The 25,110-nt window shown below is 38.7% G+C and overlaps 2 protein-coding genes across 6 annotated transcripts in view; one reads left to right on the top strand and one right to left on the bottom strand.

Moving 5' to 3' along the window:
• RASA1 (RAS p21 protein activator 1) overlaps positions 1-1,210 on the top strand; it is a 114,660-nt gene extending 113,450 nt beyond the window's left edge. For all 3 annotated transcript variants that reach the window (XM_040622114.1, XM_008700853.2, XM_040622115.1), the window contains exon 25: positions 119-1,210. In XM_040622114.1, the coding sequence (XP_040478048.1) occupies positions 119-202 (84 nt within the window). In that variant the 3' untranslated portion in view covers positions 203-1,210. The remainder of the gene's footprint in view (positions 1-118) is intronic.
• Positions 1,211-2,390: 1,180 nt separating this feature from the next.
• Positions 2,391-23,547, bottom strand: CCNH (cyclin H). 3 transcript variants are annotated; one of them, XM_008700814.2, is made up of 9 exons: positions 23,206-23,546; positions 20,837-20,959; positions 18,646-18,719; positions 17,210-17,420; positions 12,909-13,072; positions 9,672-9,742; positions 7,016-7,127; positions 3,975-4,050; positions 2,391-3,416 (listed from the first exon to the last, which is right to left on the bottom strand). In XM_008700814.2, the coding sequence occupies exons 1-9, from the start codon at positions 23,320-23,322 to the stop codon at positions 3,378-3,380; spliced, it is 987 nt and encodes a 328-aa protein (XP_008699036.1). In that variant the 5' UTR covers positions 23,323-23,546; the 3' UTR covers positions 2,391-3,377. The 3 variants fall into 3 exon arrangements, with proteins under 3 accessions (XP_008699036.1, XP_008699037.1, XP_008699038.1); XM_008700815.2 differs by having other exon boundaries at positions 3,990-4,050; XM_008700816.2 differs by lacking the exon at positions 20,837-20,959 and having other exon boundaries at positions 23,206-23,547.
• Positions 23,548-25,110: the final 1,563 nt, after the last annotated feature.

Genomic DNA, 25,110 nt, shown 5'->3' with positions numbered 1-25,110 from the left:
GGTTAATATTAATTCCTTTGAATTGATGTGGCTTTTTACAAAATCCAGGTTCCCTGAAGTTTCTGACTGAACTTTCATTTATTTACTAATTGTTTTCTTACTATTTTTCCTTGTTTAGCACGTACTGAAAAAGCTGCTGGCTATAACAGAACTGCTTCAGCAAAAACAAAACCAGTATACAAAAACTAACGATGTCAGGTAGCAGCCTTCGCCCAAGTGTTCTGCTTGGCTTCAGCATGCCCAACACGGTAATTCACATCAGTATCATGTCTCCTTTGCTCTTGCCAAAAAACAGCACACCTTTCCACATTCCAGTGATGTGTGAGCTATGCAAACAAAATCCAAGATTCTGCTGGTGAGTACATGTGCCAGCAGCTTTGTAAGCTGTCTGTGCAGGAAATTTGCACTTTTTCCACATACGGAATCAATCTTTACCAACTTCTGAGCCTTTGGTGTACCGATCACCTTTCACACAACAAAATGCGAAGACTATTTCTTGAACTTGGAAAATACATTTTCAATACATCCAATTGCCAAAGTTTTGCTCCGTCTTGGAAAAAGAACTATGAAATCAACTGACAAGAAAAAAAAGCATTCTGAGTATAACTGGATTGCTGACTGTTCTTACTGTAACTTCCTCCCGATTAGGAATACGACCGTTTGACTGTTCAATGACTATTTGTATTTACAGTTTCCAGAGTCTGACACTCTAATTAGAAACAATCTTTCTTTCTTTGCTGTATACTTTTTTAAAATACTGTGCTTTCTCTTGAACTGTTGAAAAAAAAATATATAGAATGGATCTATTGCTCATCAGCTTTATTTTTTAAACATACCACTTATTTTGTTGTAATTGTCAAAGGCTGTATTTAGATCTCATGATGCTTTCGTTAAATGTTTACAACAGTAAATAGTTTGAATTCAATAAATATTATTGGTCGTTGTACTGATCAATGCATGTTACCTATTCATCCATTCTATAGATTACCATTTTATGTGTCTAAAAATATCTGGAATGCTTTTGTTGAAAGTACTCATTTCCAAATTGATTTTTTACACAGCTATCCATCCATCTCTGAACTTCTGACTACTTGTTCTATCTGCTGCATAGTTTGTATTATAGTTTTATTTGCTTCTGTATATGTATTTTTGTGAAGTATTCACAAGGGTTTAAATTAAAATAAAACCAAGGGAGATCTTGAATAATTAATTCTGTCTAAATACAGCTATGCATTCAATTTCATTATTTTCTTCCTCCTTTTAGGGGCAGTTCAAAGTTAGTTAGTACCAGAGCAAGGCCCAGGGAGAAGAAAGTAACAATTCCTTCCCTGCCATAATTGTGCAGGAGAGGGAGAAGGCATACCGAAAAGTACACAGCAGAAAAGCATTTTCCACAGTAAAGGAAAAAATAATTTTCTAAAGGACTGGATCCCAAGAGCAACACTTCAGTTAACACTTTAAAATAAAGAACAAGGATTTATAAGATTGATGCATAGCAAAGTTTTAAGCTATTAGAGGCTGTTGCTCCTGTGGAAGCAGGTGAACATTGGTGTTCAACAGCCAAACACCCAGTCTACTCTCCTGTGCCCCTTTTCCCTGGTGTCAGTTCAATTCCTGTTACTTTACTTTTCCCTCACTCCTGCATTACAGCTGGACGACCATGGCAGTATCCCATTTGGGTTACAGGACAGAGTGGAAGGGATATGGACTAGTGACATCTCCAAAAACATTTAAACACTATCCAAAGAGGTCCAAATTGTAGGGCGAGGCAACTTAGTCCTCCCCCCTCAGTCTTCAGCCATACTGACCAGGCTGAAATTTCCTCTTCTACCTTTTATATTTTAATGCCATCTTTCTCTCTTAAGCTGAAATAGGAAAGGTGTCATTTACCTTTATACTCCTTGCAGTAACTAGTTGGGTCAAAGAGGAAATAAAACCTCAAACTTTCTTAATGGTGCACCTTGCTCTGATACCAAAGTTTAGGGACTTAAAAGACAAGATAAATTATGAACACTCTGCAATGCTGTCTAGAGGCTAGCAGCACTGCTACTTAACTTGGACTGCACTGGAAGATTGTCAACTTTGGCCTCTTCCAGTCCACGTTTGTAAAATCACACTTCATTCCACAAGGAGAAGGAACTAAAACCACAAACTTCAAACCTAAAATGTAAAGAAGTATTAGAATATGCATATAGTAAATACCGCCTTCACGTACGGAGATTGGAATTGGCACGTGCAGCCTGGGATGCACGGACACTGAGGATAGCTGTGTATCCACCAAATTCAGGTTTACAGGGCTACTGAGTTTCTCAGAATTCCTGCAACCCAGTTTTCTAGAAAAAATTCAACAGACATTCATGATTTGGTTCCAACTTAGAAACCAAATAAGATCACAGTTAAATACTTTAATGTGCAACACTTACTGAACACTTAGTATATGCAAGCACTTTCCCATTAATCCTGGAAAAAGTAGGCATTATTTTTCCCATTTGCACCTTGGGAAATTAGCACAGAGAGCTTCAGAACTTGACCAGAGTCATGAAGTGAAATAGCCAAGATCATACCCAAGTGTTTTTAGTACCACAGTCTGCAGTTACATCTTTTATCAACTCATTTCAATTTGAATTTCTTGAACATATTTAATTTGATAAGTTCTTAATAACTATAACACCTATTTATATGGATTCACCTGAATAATGTGTTAGTTTTGAAACTGAATATTCAATTTGCGACTATCTGCCGACCTACAGCAACTTAATCTTTTTATCTAGACCTCTATTCAAGACAGCGTGTTTGATTTCTGCTTTAGAACATACTTGGTAATGTTTTCGGGTAACTGAGGACAACACATACGGATTATGATTACCTTAGGTAACTAGCTTTCAGTTTCACAGGTGAAGCACTTGCCAGTTGAAGTACATTTTGTAGTTCAGTAGTTACATACAAGAAAGCTAAGTATATCACGATGACATTTGAGAAGGCATTTATAAAGGTTTCTAGAGGACGAAAAACATTCCCTAGCATGGTTAAAGCTGATTACTCGGTTTTATTTTTTGTGACTTTTGGTGCCTTTTTTCCTAAAAAAATAGGTTTCGTTTAAAACAATATAGGCAAATAAATTACAGCTTTGACTACTGTATTATGACTGATTTGATATGAGTCATGATGGGGCAAGACTGTCTAAACCTGGTGCTATTCTGGCTCCTTCCACAGGTTTTATTTCACATAAAGCTATACTGAAAGGAAAAAAAAATTTAAATAGAAAAGTTTAATATATTTGATGCTTTCACATTATTTCATTTTTCAATAAAGTTAAATGCCAGGTATGCTTCATCCTTCTGTTGATTAGTTAGCACTGGAAAGTCAATTTCAGATGGTTAGAGAGAATCTACCAGGTCATCGTCAGTCCATTCTTCCTAAGAAGGAAAGAAAACGTAGTAAGAATAACATTATACTGATGCTTAACAGCACTGTTTACCTCCTTACCTTTCAGGAAAATCTCCTTTTACTCTGATTACAGGAAGGTAATAAACCAGGACAATTTGTAGTAGGTTCAATCTTACAGTAATATGGCTTGGTCTCACGAGACTACACCAGTGTCAGGAGTAAAGGTTACAGTTGTGACCTTCTGCCTCTTATTTATATCTGACGTGTAAGGTACAATTTTTTTGAAATGGGTAAGAGAAGAATCCTTGGAGAATCAAAAACAGAGGAGAAATTTAGCATGTTATATCTACTTCTGGTGCCTTCCATAACCATAGGAAGGATTCGTCGTCAATTAACTATCATACCCCCTTCAGAACAGGGTAAGAAAGAAGTGAGAAAAATCCCATAATAGCAAGACAATATACGCCAAGAAGGATGCAAAAAACAAAAATGAAGGCTTCAAAGCCCACATCTCTGTAATACTTGCATTCTGGAAAAATAAAATCTTAACAGTATGGATTATACAATAAGAATAACTTAAAATTTACCTTTGAAGAACATACCTCTTCATGTTTGGGTTTCTTTGAGACATAATCATCATCTTCATAGCCTTTCCTCTTCTTCCTGTAATTGAACAGCCATCAATAAGTTATCTGTAACTGGCAACAGAAACTATAAAATAAACTAGCAAGGCTATATATATATATACGTATGTATATATATGTGAAATACATATATATTAAATATGAAATTATATATATATATATAAATCTACTGAAGAACAAAGGTATGGTAGTTGGAAAGAGATGAATTATGGAGAGGAGACAGAATTGCACTGAACTTTTAACGATAACTAAAATTCTAATAAAATTTCTCATGGAACCTGTCAAGTATAACTGATATGCAAGACTATGCAAAAATAGCAAAAAGAATCTGAAAGGATAAAGTGTGGGGCCCCTGTCCCAGTTATCATCAAAACACTATAAAAGATGAAATAATTTAATGTATTACTAAGAATTGGATCAATGATCAATCAGAGCAGATAGGCAAAAAACAACGATGTATATATAGGAATTTAATCTACGATGACTATGTAACTGGGGAAAATTACAAATTTTTAAAAAACGGATAGATAACATTTTTTTATTTGAAAAAAATTAGTATTATAAGATGTGTACCTCATGTCATTCACAAATAATTCTAAATGGTTTTAACAGCTGAACACAAAGCAAAATAAAGATTAACTTTAGGGTAAGAAAAGGTATTCCAACGTAAAAGCATAAAACAGAACACAAATCTCCTCAATATCACGTAAGTTGAAAGAAACAAGAAAATCGCTGTAGAATATATAGGAAAAGACAAGTATATAAAATATGTAAAAAACTCCAACTCAGGAAAGTAACACCAGAAAACTGCACAAGGATTGTAAGCAGGCAATACAGAAGAAGAAATAAAAATGACTGTTAAAGCAGAAACACCAATGCCTCATAGTAATAGGAAAATTACAAATTAAAATACCAGCGTGATACTGTTTTCTCACCTAAACTGGCAAAAGTTAAAGACTGATACTATAAAAGTTGTACAGTATGTATGAAAGCACTAATAAAGAGAAAAAACTTATTTCACACACACATGCACAGAAAAGATTGGCCAAGGTAAAGCAACTAAATATTACCTCTGAAGTCACAACTGGATTTGGGCTTTGGTCAAAGGGAACTTTGGTTTACCTGTACTGACTTTAGTAATGACAATATAGTTAACTGTTTAATGAGAAAGAAAGAAAAAGGAATTTTATTTTGTCCTAACGTAGTGCCTGTCAGTGTGGTCCACGGACCAGCCATGAACCATTTTCAGTTTGCAGTAAGGTGAAGTACAGAAACAGACTGTGTTTAGAAAATTTTATAGCAATTCCATCGATTAATTTTATGACTGCTGAAAATCTAATAAAGTTTCAGCTTATATTTTATCTATTTCATTCTAGTAATTTGTTATTTATTGCATTTTATCCTAGATTTTTAAAAAAGTCCTTTTCAGACAGTCTGAAAAGCCCCTCCCAAGTACTCACGGAGATGCAGAATTTGCCTGACACAGTACGAACGCACACAGTCAGAAGAGGTGCTCTGGCAATTAGAGGTTTTGGGTTATGGTCTGTTCAGTCACCCAGCTAGAAGGGTAGATTAATAGTTCAATGGTCTGATCCAGAGGGTGATACATTTCTTTATATGCTCAGATATAAATACTCTACACTTACAGGCGATACAGTCTGTGTCACAACTACCGAACTCCTGGTGCGGTGTGAAAAGAGCCATAGACAGTCTGCAAACTAATGGGTATGTCTCTGTTCCAGTACAAGTCTTTCTAAAAACAGGTAGTAGTCCACATTTGGCCTGTGGGCCAGAGTTTGCCAACCCTTGGTCTAAGCCCATTTCAAAATCAATGTGAAAAGAATATAATCAGTGCTGCAATACTTTTGATTTATTCAAGTTGACATTTCTTCACTTCTCTGTAACCACTCTTTCATTTCTGTGAAATTCTGTCTCTTCCATTTGTGTACCACAAACCCACGAGTGAGATGTACCAATTTTAAATTCTAAGCTAAGCCATGCTTTGCAGTGACGGCTAGGATATAATAAAGTAGTCCCACATTTTGCATGTTTCATAAATCCTTGCATATTCACCTCCTGTGGCTGTGTAAAGAACTGGATCCGAAGGCCATGGAACACTGTTCTGGTTTCTCAGACATGATGCAGTACAGTATATTCACCAGTTACAGAGATAAAAACATCTCAGGTGCATCTTAACCGTAAGATGGCAGTGCTAACTCCCACTAAATATTAACAAATAAGGTAGAGCTTTTGAATCAGAATGTATTCCACAGAAAGGAGAAAACAATAGTTTTCCCATTCTTATTACTGGCCCAGACCCCCAACTTGTTTAAACTTCTAAAAGATGAGGTTTGAGTGGATCCTTCAATTTGCAAAGCATAAAGAACCCGAATTCTGTGATTTCCACATTCAGCCTACAAATAAGAGACCTTATAGACAGATGTTCCTTATGGCTGCCAAGAAAATATCTAACAGCACATTTTCCGACTTATTCTGTCTTCAATTTAAAGTTTATCCCCGAAATAGGCCATCTTTCCCTGCTCTAGCTAACAGAACTAAGTCTGAAACAGTATACTTGTTCTCTCAGACAAGACCTGTAGAGAACCCAAACATTAAAAGGGCAAAAGAGGTTCAGAGATACCCTAGAAAGACTCCAGAGGTCCCATGAGGAGTAACGGGAGAAGGCCTGCAAGCCAAAGAACACATCAGTCATAGGAGGAGAACTGTATTATGAAAGCCAAACTGTTATCTCATGTATAAGCCTGTTAGAAATGTCCACTCAATTAAAAATACTGAATGGGTATTTTGTCCTAAAGTAGTGCCTGTCAGTGTGGTCAGGTGGTCAAGTGGGTCATTACCCGACTTAATAGGTAAGTCATTTTTCCCCACAAAAGCAAACATTTACCAATTAAGTGATTTGAGGACGAGCAAGCCTTGTCAATAACAATTATATCTATCCTTGAATAACACTCCCATCTACTTACGTAATTGCGTTAAGGGCAAGCTCAGCAGAGTGACATCTCTCCAACTTCTGTTTCAGAACAGCAACTTCTTCAGGTCTGGGAGGCTCGTATTTTTTTACCAAGTTTCTCATACCTATGTGGAGATAAAAAAAAGATTCACACTAGATAATAAAAAGTCCTGTTCCCATAGAGAGCTGAGTATTTTCCCATCTTATTATGGAAACAATAACAAAACTCCTGAAATGTGATTAGGATTGTAATGTTCTGCATTAAAATCCAATGAATACATACTTCCAAGTAATTAGAGCTGTCTGCGGCTTAGCCCATATCCCACACAGCATAAAATGAAGCATGTTCTACAAATCTAGCCAGTATTTTTTCCAAATCCCACCGTGGTCACTTTTTCAGGTTTAAGGCTTTAAAAATCCATGATTTAGTAAACATGCTTTGTTCTCTGCCAACTGTACTTACAACACTCTGTGCTACAGATGGTGGCCTGAAGACTGTACTTCTCATTTACAGAGGAAACCATTATTAGATGACATGCAATAAAGGGAGGATGCTTAGTACGAATGTGTCAATGATCGCTCGCTTCAACAAAAAGCAGAACCTATACAATAAAGCGTCACCAAGAACACAAAAAGGTCCTCTTTAGGCTAAAAAGTAAACTACTGTGTCAGTGACTTTACAATTGCAAAAATGCCCTCTACCCTAGTCTGTTTATGTTATTCAACTACAATAACCAAAAAATTGAAATCTCAAGAATTTTTAGGGGAATGGAGAGAGATCCAGGACTTCTTATTAGCCAGCTACATGTGCCAGGTAGGTGGAGCTTGCTGGCTTGCAGACAAAGCAGTGTTTTCAACTGCATTCATCTTTGTGGCTTAGTGTCTTTGTTCCAAAAAATTACGAATAAGATACCTTAATATTGTTAAAGCTCTGAGTGTTTTGTCCAGAGCTATCCTTACTTCTGTTTAAACAAGTGGAGTAAAACAAGGGTACTGAGAAGAAATCAGTCAAAAACTGTTAGCTGTACAATGAGCACAGTGGGTTATCTTTAAAGCTTTTACCTACTAAATTCCATGGTCATAACTAGTATCGCTGGCCAAATCACAATATCTTTGGAAGTGCACCCTCTAGTGGTGGAACTGAAGACCTACAGTTTTATGATTCATTAATCACAAATCCATCACTTGCAATTGAAGGAAAAGCCCTCAAGATCATTTCAAGCAGAGAATCAAGAAATGGTATTTACACGCCTTGAAGCATCTTACCTCTGAAACACAAAACATATAAAAAGTACCCTCATTTACTACCCTCATCCAAGATCATGATTTTTGATCTTTTTATTGGTTTACCCTATATTTCAACTACATATTTAGTTAACAGGGACAAGTACCACAAAAGTTTGGGAGACAAACACAACTGACTTTTAATCCTAAAGCTTAGTAGCCATGAGCCTTCAGTGACACATGGGCAAGAATGAAGAAAGGAGAGGGGTCGGTTGGTAATCTTTACTCAACCATTAAGACAGGGTTTCTCAACACTGGCACTGGGGACACTTTGGGCTGGGAAATTCTTTGTTGTGAGGGGCCATATTTGTTTTCTGAGTTAGCTATTAAAAATTACTCTAAACTCAGTAAGGCTTGAAACAACAGAAATGGATTCTCCTCTCTCAGTTCTGAAGCCCCAGAGTCTGAAATCAGTTTCACTGGGCCAATATCAAAATGTCAGCAGAGCCCCATTCCCTCTGGAGGCTCTAGGCGAAAATCCATTCCTTCCCTGTTGCAGCTTCTGGCGGCTGCCAGCATCCCTTGGCTTGTGGCCATATCACTCCAATTTTTAAGGTGTGCATCTTCAAATCTTTCTCTGTGCTCTGTCTTCACATTGCCTTCTCTGTGTCAAACCTCCCTCTGCCTTTCTGTAACAAAGTCTCCTGTGATGCATTTATGCCCTATCTGATATCCAGGATAAAGTCCCCATCTCAAGATCTTCAACTTAAACATATCTGCAAAGACTTTCTAAGGTAACATTCACCGTTTCCGGGGATTAGGACGTGGGTATCTTCGGGGAGCCAATTTTTTTTTTGGGGGGAGCCATTTTTTAGCCGATCAAGGGGTTACACTGAATTATAAGATGTTTAGCAGCATGCTTACTTCTACCAACTAGATGCCAGTAGTAGCCAATCCCCCCGCCCCCGCCCAAATTCTGACAGCCAAAAGTGTCCCAGTTGTGCAAAAATCACACCTGGTGGAGAACCACGGCTTTTGTAGTGTCAATATAACTAGCAAATAACGTGCATTAATTAAAGCTGATTACAACACAGAACTCCAAATTTAAGTATTATCTTTAATTTGGTTCCCTTTAGATCTTTTCCTGTGCCTGTCATATATCCGGGTACACTTCAAAAGGACTCTGTTTTAAAACTTAACCTTTCTGAATCTTCTGTTTTCTTTTCTGGTAAGTTCTCTGTGTGTACAAACTACTTCCTTTCATGAACGCCCTATACTTGTTCTCCACCAACAAATATATCCTTCATGCCCCCATGATACGTTAATTCAATGAAAGTAAATTTAAACAACAATCTATATGATATCTCAGGTTAAATATCAAGATGATATTTAGAAAGTAGCTTTGTAATAGAAGAACATTTTATAAAGTGTCTTGTGTTACTCACTTTTCATTATATCTAGTAACTGCGACAAGCAAGTTCTGTTCTCTTTCAGCATCAGACTTTCTGACAAATAACTGGTAAAGAAAGGAAAAAAGTTTTAATCTACTGAACACATACAGCTTCTTGAGAAACATGACATCATAAATTAGTTTCCCCACGTTCATTTCATTAAGGGCAATTTTAAAATTAATTTACTTTAAAAGTATTAAATAACAATACTTTGAACTCCACAAAACTATATAATCTATAACTATTATAGTCTTAAGGGTTTAATACAACTTAGTTTAAAAGATGTTTAATGTTCAAATCTGCCTAAATTTTGGAATATATAAGCTTTCAGAGGGAAGGAAAATTGTTATGAATATAACATTTAAAGTACTAATTAATAAACTCTTTGAATCTAACTCTTTTTACAATCTGAGCAATTTGAGCAATCTGAGTCATAGGCACAGACAAGTCATGATCTTGTGACTTGCCCAAAGTCATAAAGCGAGGCAGTAGCAGAGCTGGAACATGGTACTAGTAAGGATTCTCTCTCCCCTTAATATCAAGTTAACTACAGGTGCTCTTCTTGGGACTAATAGGTATTCAAACCAGTTAAGAATATCCTCATGCTTTGCAAATCTATTACATCTTATTTGCATAGAGTCCAAATCAAAAGTGTTAATACTTTTCCATAAATGACTAGAAAGCCTAATTATCTGTTTTTCTCAGAACCAATGATAGCAGCATGAAAATAATTTCTATATTTAAATATTCACCTACTCTGAACTTGAACTACAATTGATAAAAGCCCAAGTGAACAGATTGTGAGGGCATAAGTAATCCTTCAAACACAAGTGCAAAAAAATTATTAATTTCTCTGAAAACTGGCAAAATGAATACATGGTGAAATACGGTTACAACAACAGACAATTTTTTAAGAAATGTTGCTATCTGTTACACTATCCAGATTATTTAATGATATTATGTAAGTTTTGATAACTAAGTCTGATGTTACAACTTCATCATCTATGATGGGAATTAATATTAGATATAAAAATCAACTCCCTTAGTAATTAATACATTTCTGGTTATCAGTATTTCAAAATAACTAGCAGTCTTTTCGTTTCCTTTTTCTTCCTAAAACCCCTCACACTTTTGGCATCTTCTTCTCTTTTTATCCTTTCTTTTCCACTTCTTAAACATAAGAGTGATACATTTGATTCGAAGAGTTAGCTGACCAGACTCTTTACATCTCTACGAACCTTCAGGTTAGCAACTCAATCTCAATCTGGTTTAGAATTTTAATATTCTTATTAAAAAAAAATCCATAAGCAAGCAGGAATACTTAAGAAGTCAAAGAGATGAAAAACAAATCCCGAAATCCAGTAAAAAAGAGGACAACTCAGAACTAACAAAAGAATATCCTATGAGTATTAATCTAAAGTATCATCCAGAATATAACAGCACAAGGACTTTCCCTTTCTGAAACCAGCAATAAATGTAAAGGCAATTCCAATGTATCCCCAAAGTTTGCAAAGTAAATCAGAAGTTAAAAATGATTTACAGATACTTCCTCAAAGGAAAAAAAATGCCCAACTCTTCACACTCCCTGGGAAATTCAAAAGTGCACTTGATTTGCAATGAGCCCAAGTTACCCCAATTTCAGTTTCGGCTACCTGAAATTGTAACTATACTTCCAAGATGACATAAACTTCATCCCTCTCCATCTACATAAGGACAATCTCACCACTGGAGAATCTGCATATATGCTGCATCAGATATGATGCTTCAACAGATTAATCAAATATTTGGCAATCTGAATTGTGGAAAAGAGGCTTTCCTCTCTTAGAGAATGGAAGCTTCACACCTAAACTCCATAGATAGCAACCATCTGCTGGCTACCTTTCCTAACTGGAACAAGGATTGATAGCTTTGTTCATTCTAACAGTACAGTGCAACGTACAGAGAAGGCACCTGATAAAGTTTTGTTTAGTTAAATAAATGGACGTATATATCACTTTGGGATTAAATGTATGTATTTATGTACATTTGGTGAGCTGTGTTTGTGGAAAAAAGGCATACCATAAATTAAACATAAGCCCACAATCCCTCGTCTTGGATTTGTTTTGAAATATTTGGAAAGGGAACCTAGGGAAAGTACCATGAAATGTACAGCAATCCAGTAATGTCTGGGGAAGCAGCCTGTTACCAGCTACATTCATATTCTGTGAGGAAACATACAAACACTCCCATTAAGCTGAATACAGACTACATCACATCTGCTCGTTTTCTACCACCATTATCAATAGATTTTGAAATTATGGATAAGGGTATTACAAACACGGAGAACAGTTAAAGTTCAGAAAATTTTATCAACTTTCTCAGATTTTTCTAGGAATAAGATCAAGCAGAACTTCAAAGATCCTAGAGAAATTATGATAAAAATTTACGAAATCTAATTTGCTACTAGCCTGTCCTTCAGTTACAAACCGGTATGAAAACAATGTTTAATTAATCTGTGCACAAGATGTTGCAAAGAATCAAGTAAACTTAATTCAGGTAAAGGGCTTAACGCAAAGCCTGGTTCTCACTGTGCATTTATGCATCAGCTATAGGTGTCAACAGCTCGAGTGCAATTCATTCGGACATTCCCTAAAGCATTATTTATTCAACAGACCTCTACTGAGTTCCACGTGCCACACGCTCCACAGCAGGAGAATAACGATAAAGCAGACATATTTGCTGTGCGCACGGTGCTTACCAGTTCACAAAACTACGTTCATTCTCTACGGACAGCTCGCTCAGTCTTTCGAGGATCACCTGATTTACTTCTACTTAGTCATAAAATGGATCCTCTCAGCTCAAAGATACTCAATTTTTAAAGATTTCTTTAAAAGGTGACGGGATGCCTGGGTGGCTCAGTCACTTAAGCGTCTGACTTCGGCTCAGGTCATGATCTCAGGGTCCTAGATCGAGCCCCGCATCAGCTCCCTGCTCAGCGGGCAAAGGCAGTCTGCTTCTCCCTCTCCCTCTGCCCCTTTCTCCTTACTCGTGGGCTCTCAGTCTCTGTCTCTTTCTCAAATAAATAAAATCTTAAAAAAAAATAAAAGGTCATTTCATTTTTTTCTCTCAGTCACCCTCACCAGCCACAGTACGTGCAAAGGAACTACAGTCACAAAGTGAATCGCACTTAAAAACTCAGCCTCCAGGAAGGGATAAACTGAGTCTGATCAAAGCTAAAACACAGATTAATACCTTTCCATAGTAATTCCTGCTCGAGATGCACTAGATAAAATGGCAGTCAGGGCAATCTGGGAAGGTGTGTATAAAAGGTAAGCATCCGTCAATGCAATTCTATTAAGAAAGTCATCAGCTGTTTTCCTCAACATCTCTGGATTCTCTATCATGGGATAGCGAGTCTAGAAAGAAAGTGCAAATGTTATCACTTTTCCGAGTTAATACAGTAACAGTAGTTCAAAAATATTTATATTAATAAGAAAATGCTTAACACAGGATTCTTTTATCTATAAAAGTAACACCCCAGGGGTGCCTGGGTGTCTCCATTGGTTCAACAGCCTACTATTGATTTCGGCTCAGGTCAGGATCTCAGGGTTGTGGGATGGTCCCTGCGTGGAGTGCCTCGCTGGGTTCCCCGTTCAGCAGGGAGTCTGCTTGAGATTCTTTTCCCTCGCCCCTTCTCTCCCCCCACCCTCCCTGCTTATGCACACGCTCCCTCAAATAAATAAATCTTAAAAAAAAAAAAGGTAACGCCCCAGCTTAATCTTTCCATGTAAGATTGTTTTGTATTCAGCATCGGAATGTATCAAAAGTATGATCATTAAATGCTGCATGTTTTATGAATCTGCTTTTCCTCAGTGACTTGTTCAAACTTTTCTTTTTTAATCACAACCCATACTAAGAAATATATGCTTTAAGATAATTTATCTTAAGTTCCCAGTATAGTACTTGGCACTGATTTATGTTAATCCCTCTCTTTGACCTTTTCCACCTGAGTTGTAAGGGGAAGAGAGGTTTGAAGTTGACTTAAGAAACACATACTCCAAGGTAAAGGCTTCCCAGGCAGTGCAGCTTTGATTCAGCTGGAGGCCATTTAGGAATCAAAGCACCACCTCATCTAGATTTGAAATTCCTGCTACTTACAGTTTACTTCCGGGAAGACGTAAATGGAAATGGATCTTGGTTTGATTACAGAATTATTTTTAGAATATGCCCAAGGAATATGGATGAGCCCATATTCCCTGAAAACTCTTCTTATACTGAACTCTAAATCCTAAGCCCTCAGATCTATTTCAGATATCCACATTCAAGTCCCAAGGCACTAAGAAATCTCGTCTATGCTCTTACAATATATCCTGAGTTAATTGTACAGTCACACCCATGTCTTATTATCCTGAAATGCCTGACCTCTGATATGACAAATTCAGACATTCCACTCTGACCACGGTACTCCTTTCCCCCAATATATCTGCTCAATTACTTCACAGCTATTCCCTGACTTCCTCCTCAGAACCTTTGGTCCCTTATCCCCTTATCCCTCTACTTGCCCCTACTCACCAATGTCTGCTGATTCTCATTTCCCTCCAGAATCCCCTGCCCCAATATGCTGCCAACATATTTCAGACAAAACTTTAACAATGGCTGAATTCAAGCAATCTTCTGCTTTGTAACTATATCCACATTTCTGGGTGCTGCAACAGAACACAATACCACCAAGAGGTCTGGTCCTACTACTACAAATTCAAGTTCACTGACCTCAGGAGGGCTCTTCAACACTGCCTAGCTATGATAATATTCCATAGAAAATTTGTTCTCCCATTTTTCAGTGACTGTGTTCAACATCTTCCATCTGTCTCAATGTCTCTGATAATTTTCAGACTCCATCACTCTCTGTAAATGATCTCTGCCTTTAACAAAGAAAGACACTCCATTTCCTGTCAGCACCAATCCCCAGGCGTGATACTGTCCTCAACCCATGCTTTCCCCTTTCCCTCTGTTCAAAGAGCTATTATTCTCTCAAGGCCGATTCTTCTATTTTGCTTTGAGTCCCATGCCAGCCCCTTCACCTTACTCCAAAGAGAAACTTCAGCTACTGATTTTTCACTTCTTCCTTTAAGCTTTNNGCCTACAGGCTCTCCACATCAGTTTCTTCCACAAAGCAAAACACAAAAACTGTCTCTCTCATCTATTTCTAGGAGTTCCCCCATCTTCTCAATCAATCACCTTTTTCTACTTCAAAATCCAGCTGCTGAATCCAGGTTATAAATAACTTGTTTTCTCACCTTCTGTGTATTCCCCTACTGGCTCCAATCCGCTTTCTTCCTCCACACTCAATGGAGACTAAGTTCACAAAAATCACAAATGACTCTTCTGGCACTAAATCCAGCAAACATTATCCTTTTGCTTTTACTTTGCCTGAATTCTGAACAGGATTAGAGTGTGACCTGTGCTCATCTTCTAAAAGTATTCTACTTCTCTTCACTTCTCCAGAAAGTCCTCTCTCTCTGGATATTCTTCAGACTCCTTAATGGCTTCTTATATCTCTAACTACCCTTTATTTATTTATTGAAAATAATTTATTTTCTTAGAGTGAGCGAGCATGAGAGCAGGGGCAGGGCAGAAGTGGAGGGAGAGGGAGAGAATCTCGAGCAGACTCCATGCTCGCAGAGTGACGTGTGGCTCAATCTCACGACCCTGAGATCATGACCTAAGCCAAAACCAAGAGGCAGATGCTTAACCGACTGAGCCACCGGCGCCCTTCTCTAACTACCCCTTAAACGATCCTCCTCGGCCAATCCACTTTAAATTTTCCAGGAGCAACAACACCCAAATCTGTACCTATAGCTTGGTCATCTTCTCCCACCTCCAGACACACCTTATGTCTCGCAGAAACTGGAAATTCACTACGTCCCAAACCAGATTCATCAACCACCACCCCTCCATCATCAACAAATCTGTCTTATGCCAGTGTTTCCTGTGTCAGGAAGTGAACCACCATTACCTATATGCTTAGGCCGGAAACCGGGGGGGTTCCTCCTCTGTTCTCAATCTCTATATGAAATCAATCCTCAAGCTCTAATGATTCTGACTGGTATCTTGTAAGTCTAGGAAGTTCTCTCTGTACTCAGCCACTGTAAGTCAAACTAACCACCATCTTCTCCCTGGACATTTTTTTTTTAATTTATTTATTAGAGAGAGCGAGCGAGAGATTGATCACGGAGGGAGAGGGAGAAGAAGACTCGCCACTGAGCAGGAAGCCTAATGTGGAACTCGATCCCAGGACCTGGAGATCATGACCTGAGCCAAAGGCAGAGGCTTAACCGACTGAGCCACCCAGGCGCCCCTTGCCTGGATTACTCTTAACAGCATCTCACTGGTATCCTTTCATCCACTCTAATCCATTCTCCACGTTATGCCTGACACACACATATGTGCAATAAACAGCTGACGCAGACTGATGCAAGAGCTTGCCAAAGGAGGATTTTCTTTTTTTAAACTGCAAACCTAACTATGCCACTGCCCAGACTTAAGCCTTATGCTGGTTTCCCATTGCTCTGTTCAAAATCCTTAAGATCACCTCCACAGTCTAGACTCTACCTACCACTCAGGCAGCACTCCCCCTCTATTTCTAAGCTCTATTTAGGTTCTTTAGTGCACTGTGGTTTCCTGAATCTGGACCTTGAACTAAAGAAGACTCTCTGGGATGTTCTTCTACTACCTAATTGCTACTCTTGCTCTGAATTTCACTCTAAATGACCCCTTCTCACAACTGTCTTCCCTTCCTCTCAATCTGCCATCCCATTCTGAAGTATCCGGTATCTTTCCTTCTGGAACAATTTAGCACACTGGATATAGGATTACCTTTCCCATTAGACTGTAAGACCTATGAGAGTTGAGGCTGTTGTTGTCTTAATCCTCAAGCACAATGGTTTGGCATATGGTATGTACCCAAATTCTGCCACTCAACCGAGACGAATGAACCAGTTTTTGACTTCCATTTTGACTTCACTACACTATCCAAGTCCCCTTTCAGGGCCCAAACAAAACAACTTAAGTTGCTTTTGTCAATGCTTATTTCCTTATATATTTGATGCCTACATACTGATTCAAGTTCACAATGCACTAAAAATAGAAATCACTTAGCAATCGCCTAGTTAAAAACAAGAATTTATGTGGTTCTTTAAATCAGATCCATGACAGTCTACTTCAGAGTTAGAAGAGTTAACTCAAATCTTCGAAAGCATTACTCTAAACTGATAATCCTCCTCATCACAGTTTTTGGATAAGTAGTTGCAGATCTACTAAATGAGAAGCTCTGGAACCGTAGCCCAACAATCCGAGTTAACGAATCTTCTAGGTGGCACTGAAGTTTGAGAACTATAGCACTAGAGGTCCAAGCTAAATTCACGTTTTAGATGAGCTCGTGTTGTAACAATTAGGATGATTACAAGTTATAATAAAATTTTCATTTTTCTGGTTAAAGAACTATAGCAAAGGTGTACATTCTACCATTTTATTTTTTATATCAACAAGATTACCTTTAAATCAATGAGAAAGCCCTCGAACGGTCTGTAAGGATTGTGGACAATAAGGTGGAAATTAAGCTGCTGTATAAGAAGTAGTTCATATTCCAAAATCTGTTCAAGTGCCTTTTCTTGTCCAAGAGGACTCTCCCGCAGATTTCCAACGAACTGTGGACTAGACACATTGAATTCATCTACTTTGCAGGCCAAAAATGCACAAGTGAGCCTAGAAGAAAAAAAGGCCAGGAATGGGATCTGTACATACTTTAAGAAATACCCGAATATTTTATTGCTAAAAGTAAGTTGTAAAAATGCCTAACAAGTGACTGTGCTAGACACTGCAGGAAATTTATTTAAAAAAAAAAAAAAAAAAAAAAAGGGGCGCCTGGGTGGCACAGCGGTTAAGCGTCTGCCTTCAGCTCAGGGCGTGATCCCGGCGTTATGGGATCGAGCCCCACATCAGGCTCCTCCGCTATGAGCCTGCTTCTTCCTCTCCCACTCCCCCTGCTTGTGTTCCCTCTCTCGCTGGCTGTCTCTCTCTCTGTCGAATAAATAAATAAAATCTTAAAAAACAACAAAAAAAAAGAGAGAGAGAGAAAGAGTTTTCTGTTCAAGCTTTTTATCCATTAGAAGACACTATAATTAGGATGAACTGTATAATCTTGCCACAGCATTCAACCAATATTGACTTAATGGCAGTTTCATATAGTTCAACATAAATATCTGGAAAAATAACTGAAGATTAAGAGTACTTTGAATCATGAAATGTAGATGGAAGAACACAACAGTATACACAGATGTACCTGGGAAGAAAGCACGGGAAGCCTGGGGAAGAAAGGTAGGTTGAAGGAACACTGTGGAAGGCCATCAGTGAAGTCTCTGCAGTATTACCTCAGTAATCTGTGAAACTCTCATAGCTACTACCATAAGTTTCAGAGTGAGAATCTAGTAATAAAATTACCACAAAAATCAAGATTGGAGGTAACAAGGGCCTGACCTAGACTGGCAGCAAAGAAAACGAAAAAGAGAGAAACAGGGACAATGTGACTGAAAGCAACTTCTTTGATGAGTCTCATACTAGCTTCATCTTTATTTTTAATGGACTTTTGTTCAACTGAAATGAATCTGCAGCTACAAGACTTGTAAACCGACAGATACAGAAGGAGAGGAAGTACCACAAATGATTCTTGGAGCAACAAAGACAAGAAAGGTGCCACTAACAGATATGAGGGAAGACAGTTTGAGGAAAACAGAATTTGAATATGAACAAGTTGAAGTTCAGATGCCATCAGTATTACAGGGAGGGAATATTACAGATATTTAAGGAGTATAAAGACAGTATAAATTTGTAACAGAATGCAACTCTAAGTTACTCTTTATTAGGAACTCATTTTTTCCACACAAATAAAGGTTTTCTTAAATGAAAATCAATAAATTAGAATTATACTCACATTATTATCCGGGGGTGATATTCCATTACTGAGTTATTAAGATAAAAACGCTTGAAATACATACAAGCTGTACCCTAAGATTAAAAATAATACATTATCAGAATCTACTCACACATACATGTTAAATTTTGTTAAAAAAATTTTTTAGGGGCGCTTGGGTGGCTCAGCCGTTAAGCGTCTGCCTTCAGCTCAGGTCATAATCCCAGGGTCCTGGGATCAAGCCCCGCATCGGGCTCCCTGCTTGGCAGGAAGCCTGCTTCTCCCTCTCACACTCCCCTTGCTTGTGTTCCCTCTCTCGCTGTCTCTCTGTCAAATAAATAAACAAAATCTTGAAAAAAAGGAATTTTTTTAAAACTTACTTATGCAAAGGTTTCTTTGAAAAAGTTACCCATACAAAATACCAAAACTTAATTCTTCTTTAATCAAATAAATTGTGATGAATTACTATGGAAATGTCACAGCCAAAAGACCTTTTGTTGTCCTTCCTCACCCACCCTGGTTACCCTTCCTATGGTCACTGACTTAATTTTAAAGTCTGTGTGTGTTTATTTTAGACTTGAGTAACAAACGCCAACGAAAGTAGAAAAAATCAAGGAGAAACATACAAATATTCACAGCTTAACCAGTCAATCTTGTGAAAACATTGACAGAATTAACACAGGTGGGGCAATAAACCTTCTTTGTAAATCCACTTTGGATTGTGTGATAGAACCATGATCATGTTGCCAAGCTAAACAGTAGAAACAGCACCTACCATTTACTGACTGTATCCCATGGGCCAGACTCTGTGCCAAGCACCAAGCCATCATCTTTTTTTAATCCTTACAACAGCTTGGTGAAGTATTGCTATTTCCACTTTACAGAGAAGGAAACTATCAGTGAGGTTAACTGTCTTATTTGGGTCACACATGTAATAAGGAACAGGGATGGATTCAACTAAGACCTGCCTGTACTTTTAACCACCATGTCATCTGGCTAGAACCAACGAAATAGACGTTTATCTATTTTAGGATATAAAGAAGTTTCCTTTTAAATATTTTAAAAGTTTAGGTTTGACAATTTATGTGAAATAAAACAAAAAACTTCCATCAGTTATAAATAAGCACATTATGCAAAGAAATTTCGCTACTTCAGTTTTTTCAACTTTGAAAATGGAGATTATTCCCTAGGTAGTTATTCTCTATTAAGTCATAAGTTATTCACTCTGTATAACTATATTTATGTTGTTTTTTTTTTTAAAAGATTTTATTTATAATTTATTTGACAGAGAGAGAGAGCTCAAGCAGGGGGGAGCTGCAAGCAGAGGGAGAGGGAGAAGCAGGCTCTCTGCAGAGCAGAGACCTGGGATCGTGACCAGAGCTGAAGGCAGACACTTAACCAACTGAGCCACCCAGGCGCCCCACTCCGTAGAACTTTGAAACTTAAGATAGTCTTTCACTTAAGACAGACTTTCATATTTGATCTTCACAGCAAACCTGTGAGAGAATTATGAAAAAATGTTTTATGCTCCTCCTCTTTTATCTTTCAGCTTTTCAACTGCAGCTTATGTGCAATAAACAAGAATATATACTAAAGGAACTATTTCAAGGACAGTGCATGCAAATCCCTTTAGCCACAAAATTCTAACTACCTGTTTCTCCTCACCAGTGCCACACCACAGTAAACACACCCACACAAATGAAGTCCTCAGAACCATGCATCTCAAACAACCACAAGACAATTTTTTACCCAAAGGTAAATCTCCAGCTTCTCCTAATCAAGGTTTAAGAACTTCTTATGGCATGAGTTTTCGCTGGTGCATTTGATTACGAATGATGAATGAATGACTTATTTCAAACATATTTGTCAGATTGAAAAGGCACTAGTTTAAGTTCTACTCCCAGTTCTATTGCTCATTATTTGAGAACCCAGACAGAAAGTAATCTTTTCTTTCTCTATAAAATGAGGATGTCATGACCTGTCTAGCAGATCTCAAAACTCTTTTGACAATGAAATGAGAATGAAAATACTTTGCAGGAAACGATACAGGAATTCCTAAGTTAAGGAATTTATCAAAAAATACATAAACCGACAAAAGCTTGAATATGTAAGTTTGCCTAATGTGGACAAAGAACTGAGTTACACGTTTAGAAGAGTTCTGATTTCAGAAGTCAGGTAAAGGACATTATACTTTATCACCATCATAACTTACCACAACAGACCTTGGCATTGCTGGCTTAAACACTGAACAGAATTCTAATAATCTCTTCTCATAGTATTTGCAAAGTATCATTTCTTCAGGAGGCTCAAGAAAGACTGGATCATTTGGAAGAACCTTTAGATCAAAAGTTACAACAAAAGTTCAATGAAATGAAAAATCTTAAAATACTTTTCTCTGTCCAGATGAAGTTTGGCTTGTATCTCCAACCAAAGGGAAATATACCCATATGTCATTTTTCTCTTTATAGAGCTAATTATTACACAAAACAGTTTTAGTGAAATATTTGATAAACTAAAACTATACCATCATTTCACAATTTCTCGAATGTCAGCTGGACATTTGCTGTATTAGAGTAAAAAGAATCATGACAGAGGGTGTGCATATGCTCTCAAGTTTGATGTCAATTATAAATCAAAAAGAAGACACATACTGTCATTGGTTGGAAAGCTTTCAACAGCTCATTCTCAAGTCACGCAGGTTGAGGTAAAAAAAAAAAAAAAAACACGTGTCTCCACGATGATTATGGCCCTTAAAAACATTCCCTCCTATTTGTCTTTATAAACTCTCTACAGAATACACTAGATGGTAAATAATACAACAATTTTACAACAAGTATCTGCTAGGCAGTGTTACCGGATCAACTAGGACTACCAAAAAAAGGTATTCTGAAGTCCTAACCCCCAGTGCCTTGGAATGTAACCTTATCTGGAAACAGAATCTCTACAAATGTAATTAGTTACGATGAGGTCATACTGGAGTACAGTGGGCTCCTAATCCAATGATTGGTATCCTTATAACGAGAACATGGGAAGATACACAGAGAGAACACTATGTAAAGACAGAGGTAGAAGCAAAGAACACCCAGGGTTACCAGAAGCCGAAAGAGGAAAAGAGCCTCCCTTAAAAACTACAGCTTTATCCCAGACTTCAGGCCTCCAGAACTGTGAAACAGTAAATTTCTGTTGTTTTAAACCACCCAGATTGTGTGAATTTTTTTTATGCTAGCCCAAGGAAACTAATATTAATACAAACTGATTTCATAGAGACAGCATGGCATTATGATTTAGAACAGAAATGGGTTCAAAATCCTGGCTCTGCCACTTACCAACAATGTAGTCCTGAAAAGTTATTCAACACTCTATACCTCAGTTTCCTCAGCTGTAAAGCAAGGATAATAACAGCATCTACCTCATGGGGTAGTTGTGAGGATTAAATGAGCTAACACTTACTAATTGCTTAGAATAGTACCTGGTACACAGCACAGTACGTACTACTTTGTGTAGTCCAAAAATTCGGCGGCATGAAACAGACGTGAGTTAAATGTAAAAGGTAAAGTGGCTCAGTACCCCTAGGTCTGAAACATGGAATACTTGCCAGAGGGAAGCTTGTACTAGAATGGGTAGTAGTACTTGTGAAAGAAGAGTAAACCGGTGGGCGCTTTAACAGAAAGGACCTGGCCGGCAGGATCAAAGTCTAAACCATCTTCAGTCAACTGGTTTGTACTGACCGTCCCTGTTTCCCTACCTCCACCTGCCCCCTCCAAACCATTCACTACCAGGTTTCCTGAGATCTCTTTCTAAAACAGAATCTGGGGGCGCCTGGGTAGTGCAGTCGTTAAGCGTCTGCCTTCGGCTCAGGGCGTGATCCCGGAGTTATGGGATCGAGTCCCACATCGGGCTCCTCCGCTGGGAGCCTGCTTCTTCCTCTCCCACTCCCCTGCTGTGTTCCCTCTCTCGCTGGCTGTCTCTGTTAAATAAATAAATAAAATCTTATAAAACAGAATCTGAAAGGTTAATTTCCCATTTAAAATCTTTCAAAAGTTCCCCATTTCATCGTCGTAAACTCAAACCCCTTACTACCGCTTAGAAGTTCCCGGCCTATACCTTCTCCAGCCTTTCAAGCACCTGTATGGAGCTTCTGCCACACGATCAGGAGCCTTCCACGCAGCCGCCCTGCAACTCCGACCTCCCACTTCGCACCTGTGGCTCTGTCGGCAGGGAACGTCCTTTCCCCCATCTTCCCTCCGTGAACTAATGGGAAAAACCTTCGCCTACTTATCCTCTCGACTAATAAAAAGCTCTGGTCCCGCACTACGATAGCATCCTACAAAGTCTTTTCTTCGCCACGTTACTGATTACTCCTCTGCCATTCGACTACGTTAACGGCGTTGTCGGTCTCTGTACCCACTACACCTGGCAAAGTACTCGCCTGCTTATTAAATAAAACGCTCCGCAGAGGCACGGGCAGCGGAGACGAAGGTGTGCGGAAGCCCCAGGGAAGGCAGAACAGGGAAGGGGGGTGGGCAGCGGCTGCTCAAGAGTTTAGAGGCCGGGCAGGGAATCGGCCGCCAGACTCCTCACCTTCCCGTTGGCCACCGCTTTGCATTTGAATTTGCGGTTGGCGTCTGCCCGCAGTCGTGCCAACTGCTCCTCACTCGCGAAAGTCCAGTGCCGCTTCTGGCTACTGTTGTGGTACATCGCGAAATTCCAAAGCAGGCCCCGAGAGTCTGGAGAAGACCCCAAACGCCACAACACCGTGGGGGAAAAAAGGACCGAAATCACAAACGCTAGCCCGCGGAAACCGAGGGCGTCCGTTCAGGCGGCGCGGGCGCGTTGACGTTAAGATCATGTGATATTTCCGTCCGCTGTGGCGTTTCCGGAGCGGACTAAGAGGAGAACATCCCGGGGGTCCGTCACGCTGGCGCCCGACACGCAAGTGGGCGGAGCCTACGGACACTACTCCTTTTTGTAAGGCTAAGCCCTAGCTCCGCCCCTTCCCGACAAAATTTAAAGGAGAAGCGACAGGCAGGGGTGTCCGCCAGCGACGGAAGGTGAGGTTGTGGGGAGGCCGACATAAACAATTTACATGGAGTAGGCAGAAGTGGACAAAGAACCTGGGAAATTGTCAACTTTTAAGTAGGGTGTTCAGAGTACCCCTCACTGAAAAGGTGACATCTGAGCAAAGGCTTGAAAGAGTTGAGGGAGTAAGCCGATCAGTCACGTGGGGGGTGATTTGGGGGAGCAGATAGAACAGTCAAGGTCCTAAGGCAGAAGCATTCCTGGGACTTTTAAAGAAGAATGTGCTTGGAACATTACAAAAAATGGTCTCAGAGAACACGGAACATGGTCGAAAAGCCAGAAGCAGTGCATATATATTGTTCTTTACTGTTCTACTGCTACTGTGACCCTATCCTTTTCCCAGGATCTTTTCCCTCCCCTTCTGTTGATTACTAGCCAATCTTACCGCATTTCCATATCTGAAGCTCTTGAATTTCCATCTTCGTTATTGCCCCAAGGGAGACTTGCAATAAGCTATTGTTCTTTGTCCCATTTAAGCATACCTATTCTGTGCATCATACATCGGGTTAGAAAGATGGACTGACCTATAGCAAATTGTTTATCTAGAAACAAAAAGCAGATAAAGGTGAGATGAAGAGAGTTTAGGTCTTGAAAATTTACATAGTTAAAAGAGGTGGCACGGTATCTCTAACTCTGCGTTCTATGAAAATGTTTTTAGAGGCTTAAGGGAGAGGTTTTTTTGGTTTCATTTTGGTAGATACAGTTGAAGGTAGAGTTTGACAGGGTTATTTGAATTCCTCAAACTTGTGCATTTGTAGTTTATAACTGGAAATCCAGACACTCCTTGAACATATGTTGCTAATCTGGACTAGTAAATTGGCTAAAAAAACAGAAAGGATTAAATGAGATGATGTTAAGGAAGGACATGGCAAATTTTGAGTCCAGTGGATTGTAAGCATTGTAAAATATTGTGTAATGGGGGAGAATAATTTTAAAGGAAAAACAGAAAGGTACAAAAGATAGTCAGGAAATGAGGTTGTTTAGATAAATTAGTATGTACATGAGATCTTGGCCCGTGACAGTTATGTATACCATGTCAATTCTTTTTATTTTGTTTTTCTGAAAGGCATTTGACAACTCCTTTAGTTTTACATAAAGCGGAATCCAAAGATGGGGATTTGGGAGAGATGGCAGAATAGGATTTCCTCAGGGGTAACAGTAAAATTGCTTAGTGTCAGAGTTCATTTAGGAAGACAAATATGAAAAAGCTGATGTTGATGATGTAACTATTTTTTTAAACCTGTAACAAATCTTAGCCTACAAAAATTAACACTGACCATATGTTGGGGATGTATAAAGAATTGTATCTAAATTAACCAGCTACAGAATAAAGTTGTTACTGATGCCCTAACATTAAGGCTCACATATGATTTCTTCTTATTAAGGTGAGCAGGCTGGGTGCCACAT

The sequence above is a fragment of the Ursus maritimus genome, unplaced genomic scaffold, assembly GCF_017311325.1.
Source record: "Ursus maritimus isolate PB19 unplaced genomic scaffold, ASM1731132v1 scaffold_5, whole genome shotgun sequence".
Lineage (NCBI taxonomy): Eukaryota > Metazoa > Chordata > Mammalia > Carnivora > Ursidae > Ursus > Ursus maritimus.
The sequence above is the reverse complement of the archived record's forward strand: the minus strand, read 5'-3'. Positions and strand labels throughout refer to the sequence as shown.

Coding starts and splice junctions, on each gene's coding strand:
- CCNH (XM_008700814.2), bottom strand. CDS start 23,322: ATGTACCACAACAGTAGCCAGAAGCGGCACTGGACTTTCGCGAGTGAG. Junction 4,051..7,015: donor CTTGCCCTTAACGCAATTAC/GTAAGTAGATGG, acceptor GTTCAATTACAG/GAAGAAGAGGAAAGGCTATG. Junction 3,417..3,974: donor AAGAGGTATGTTCTTCAAAG/GTAAATTTTAAG, acceptor TTTCCTTCTTAG/GAAGAATGGACTGACGATGA.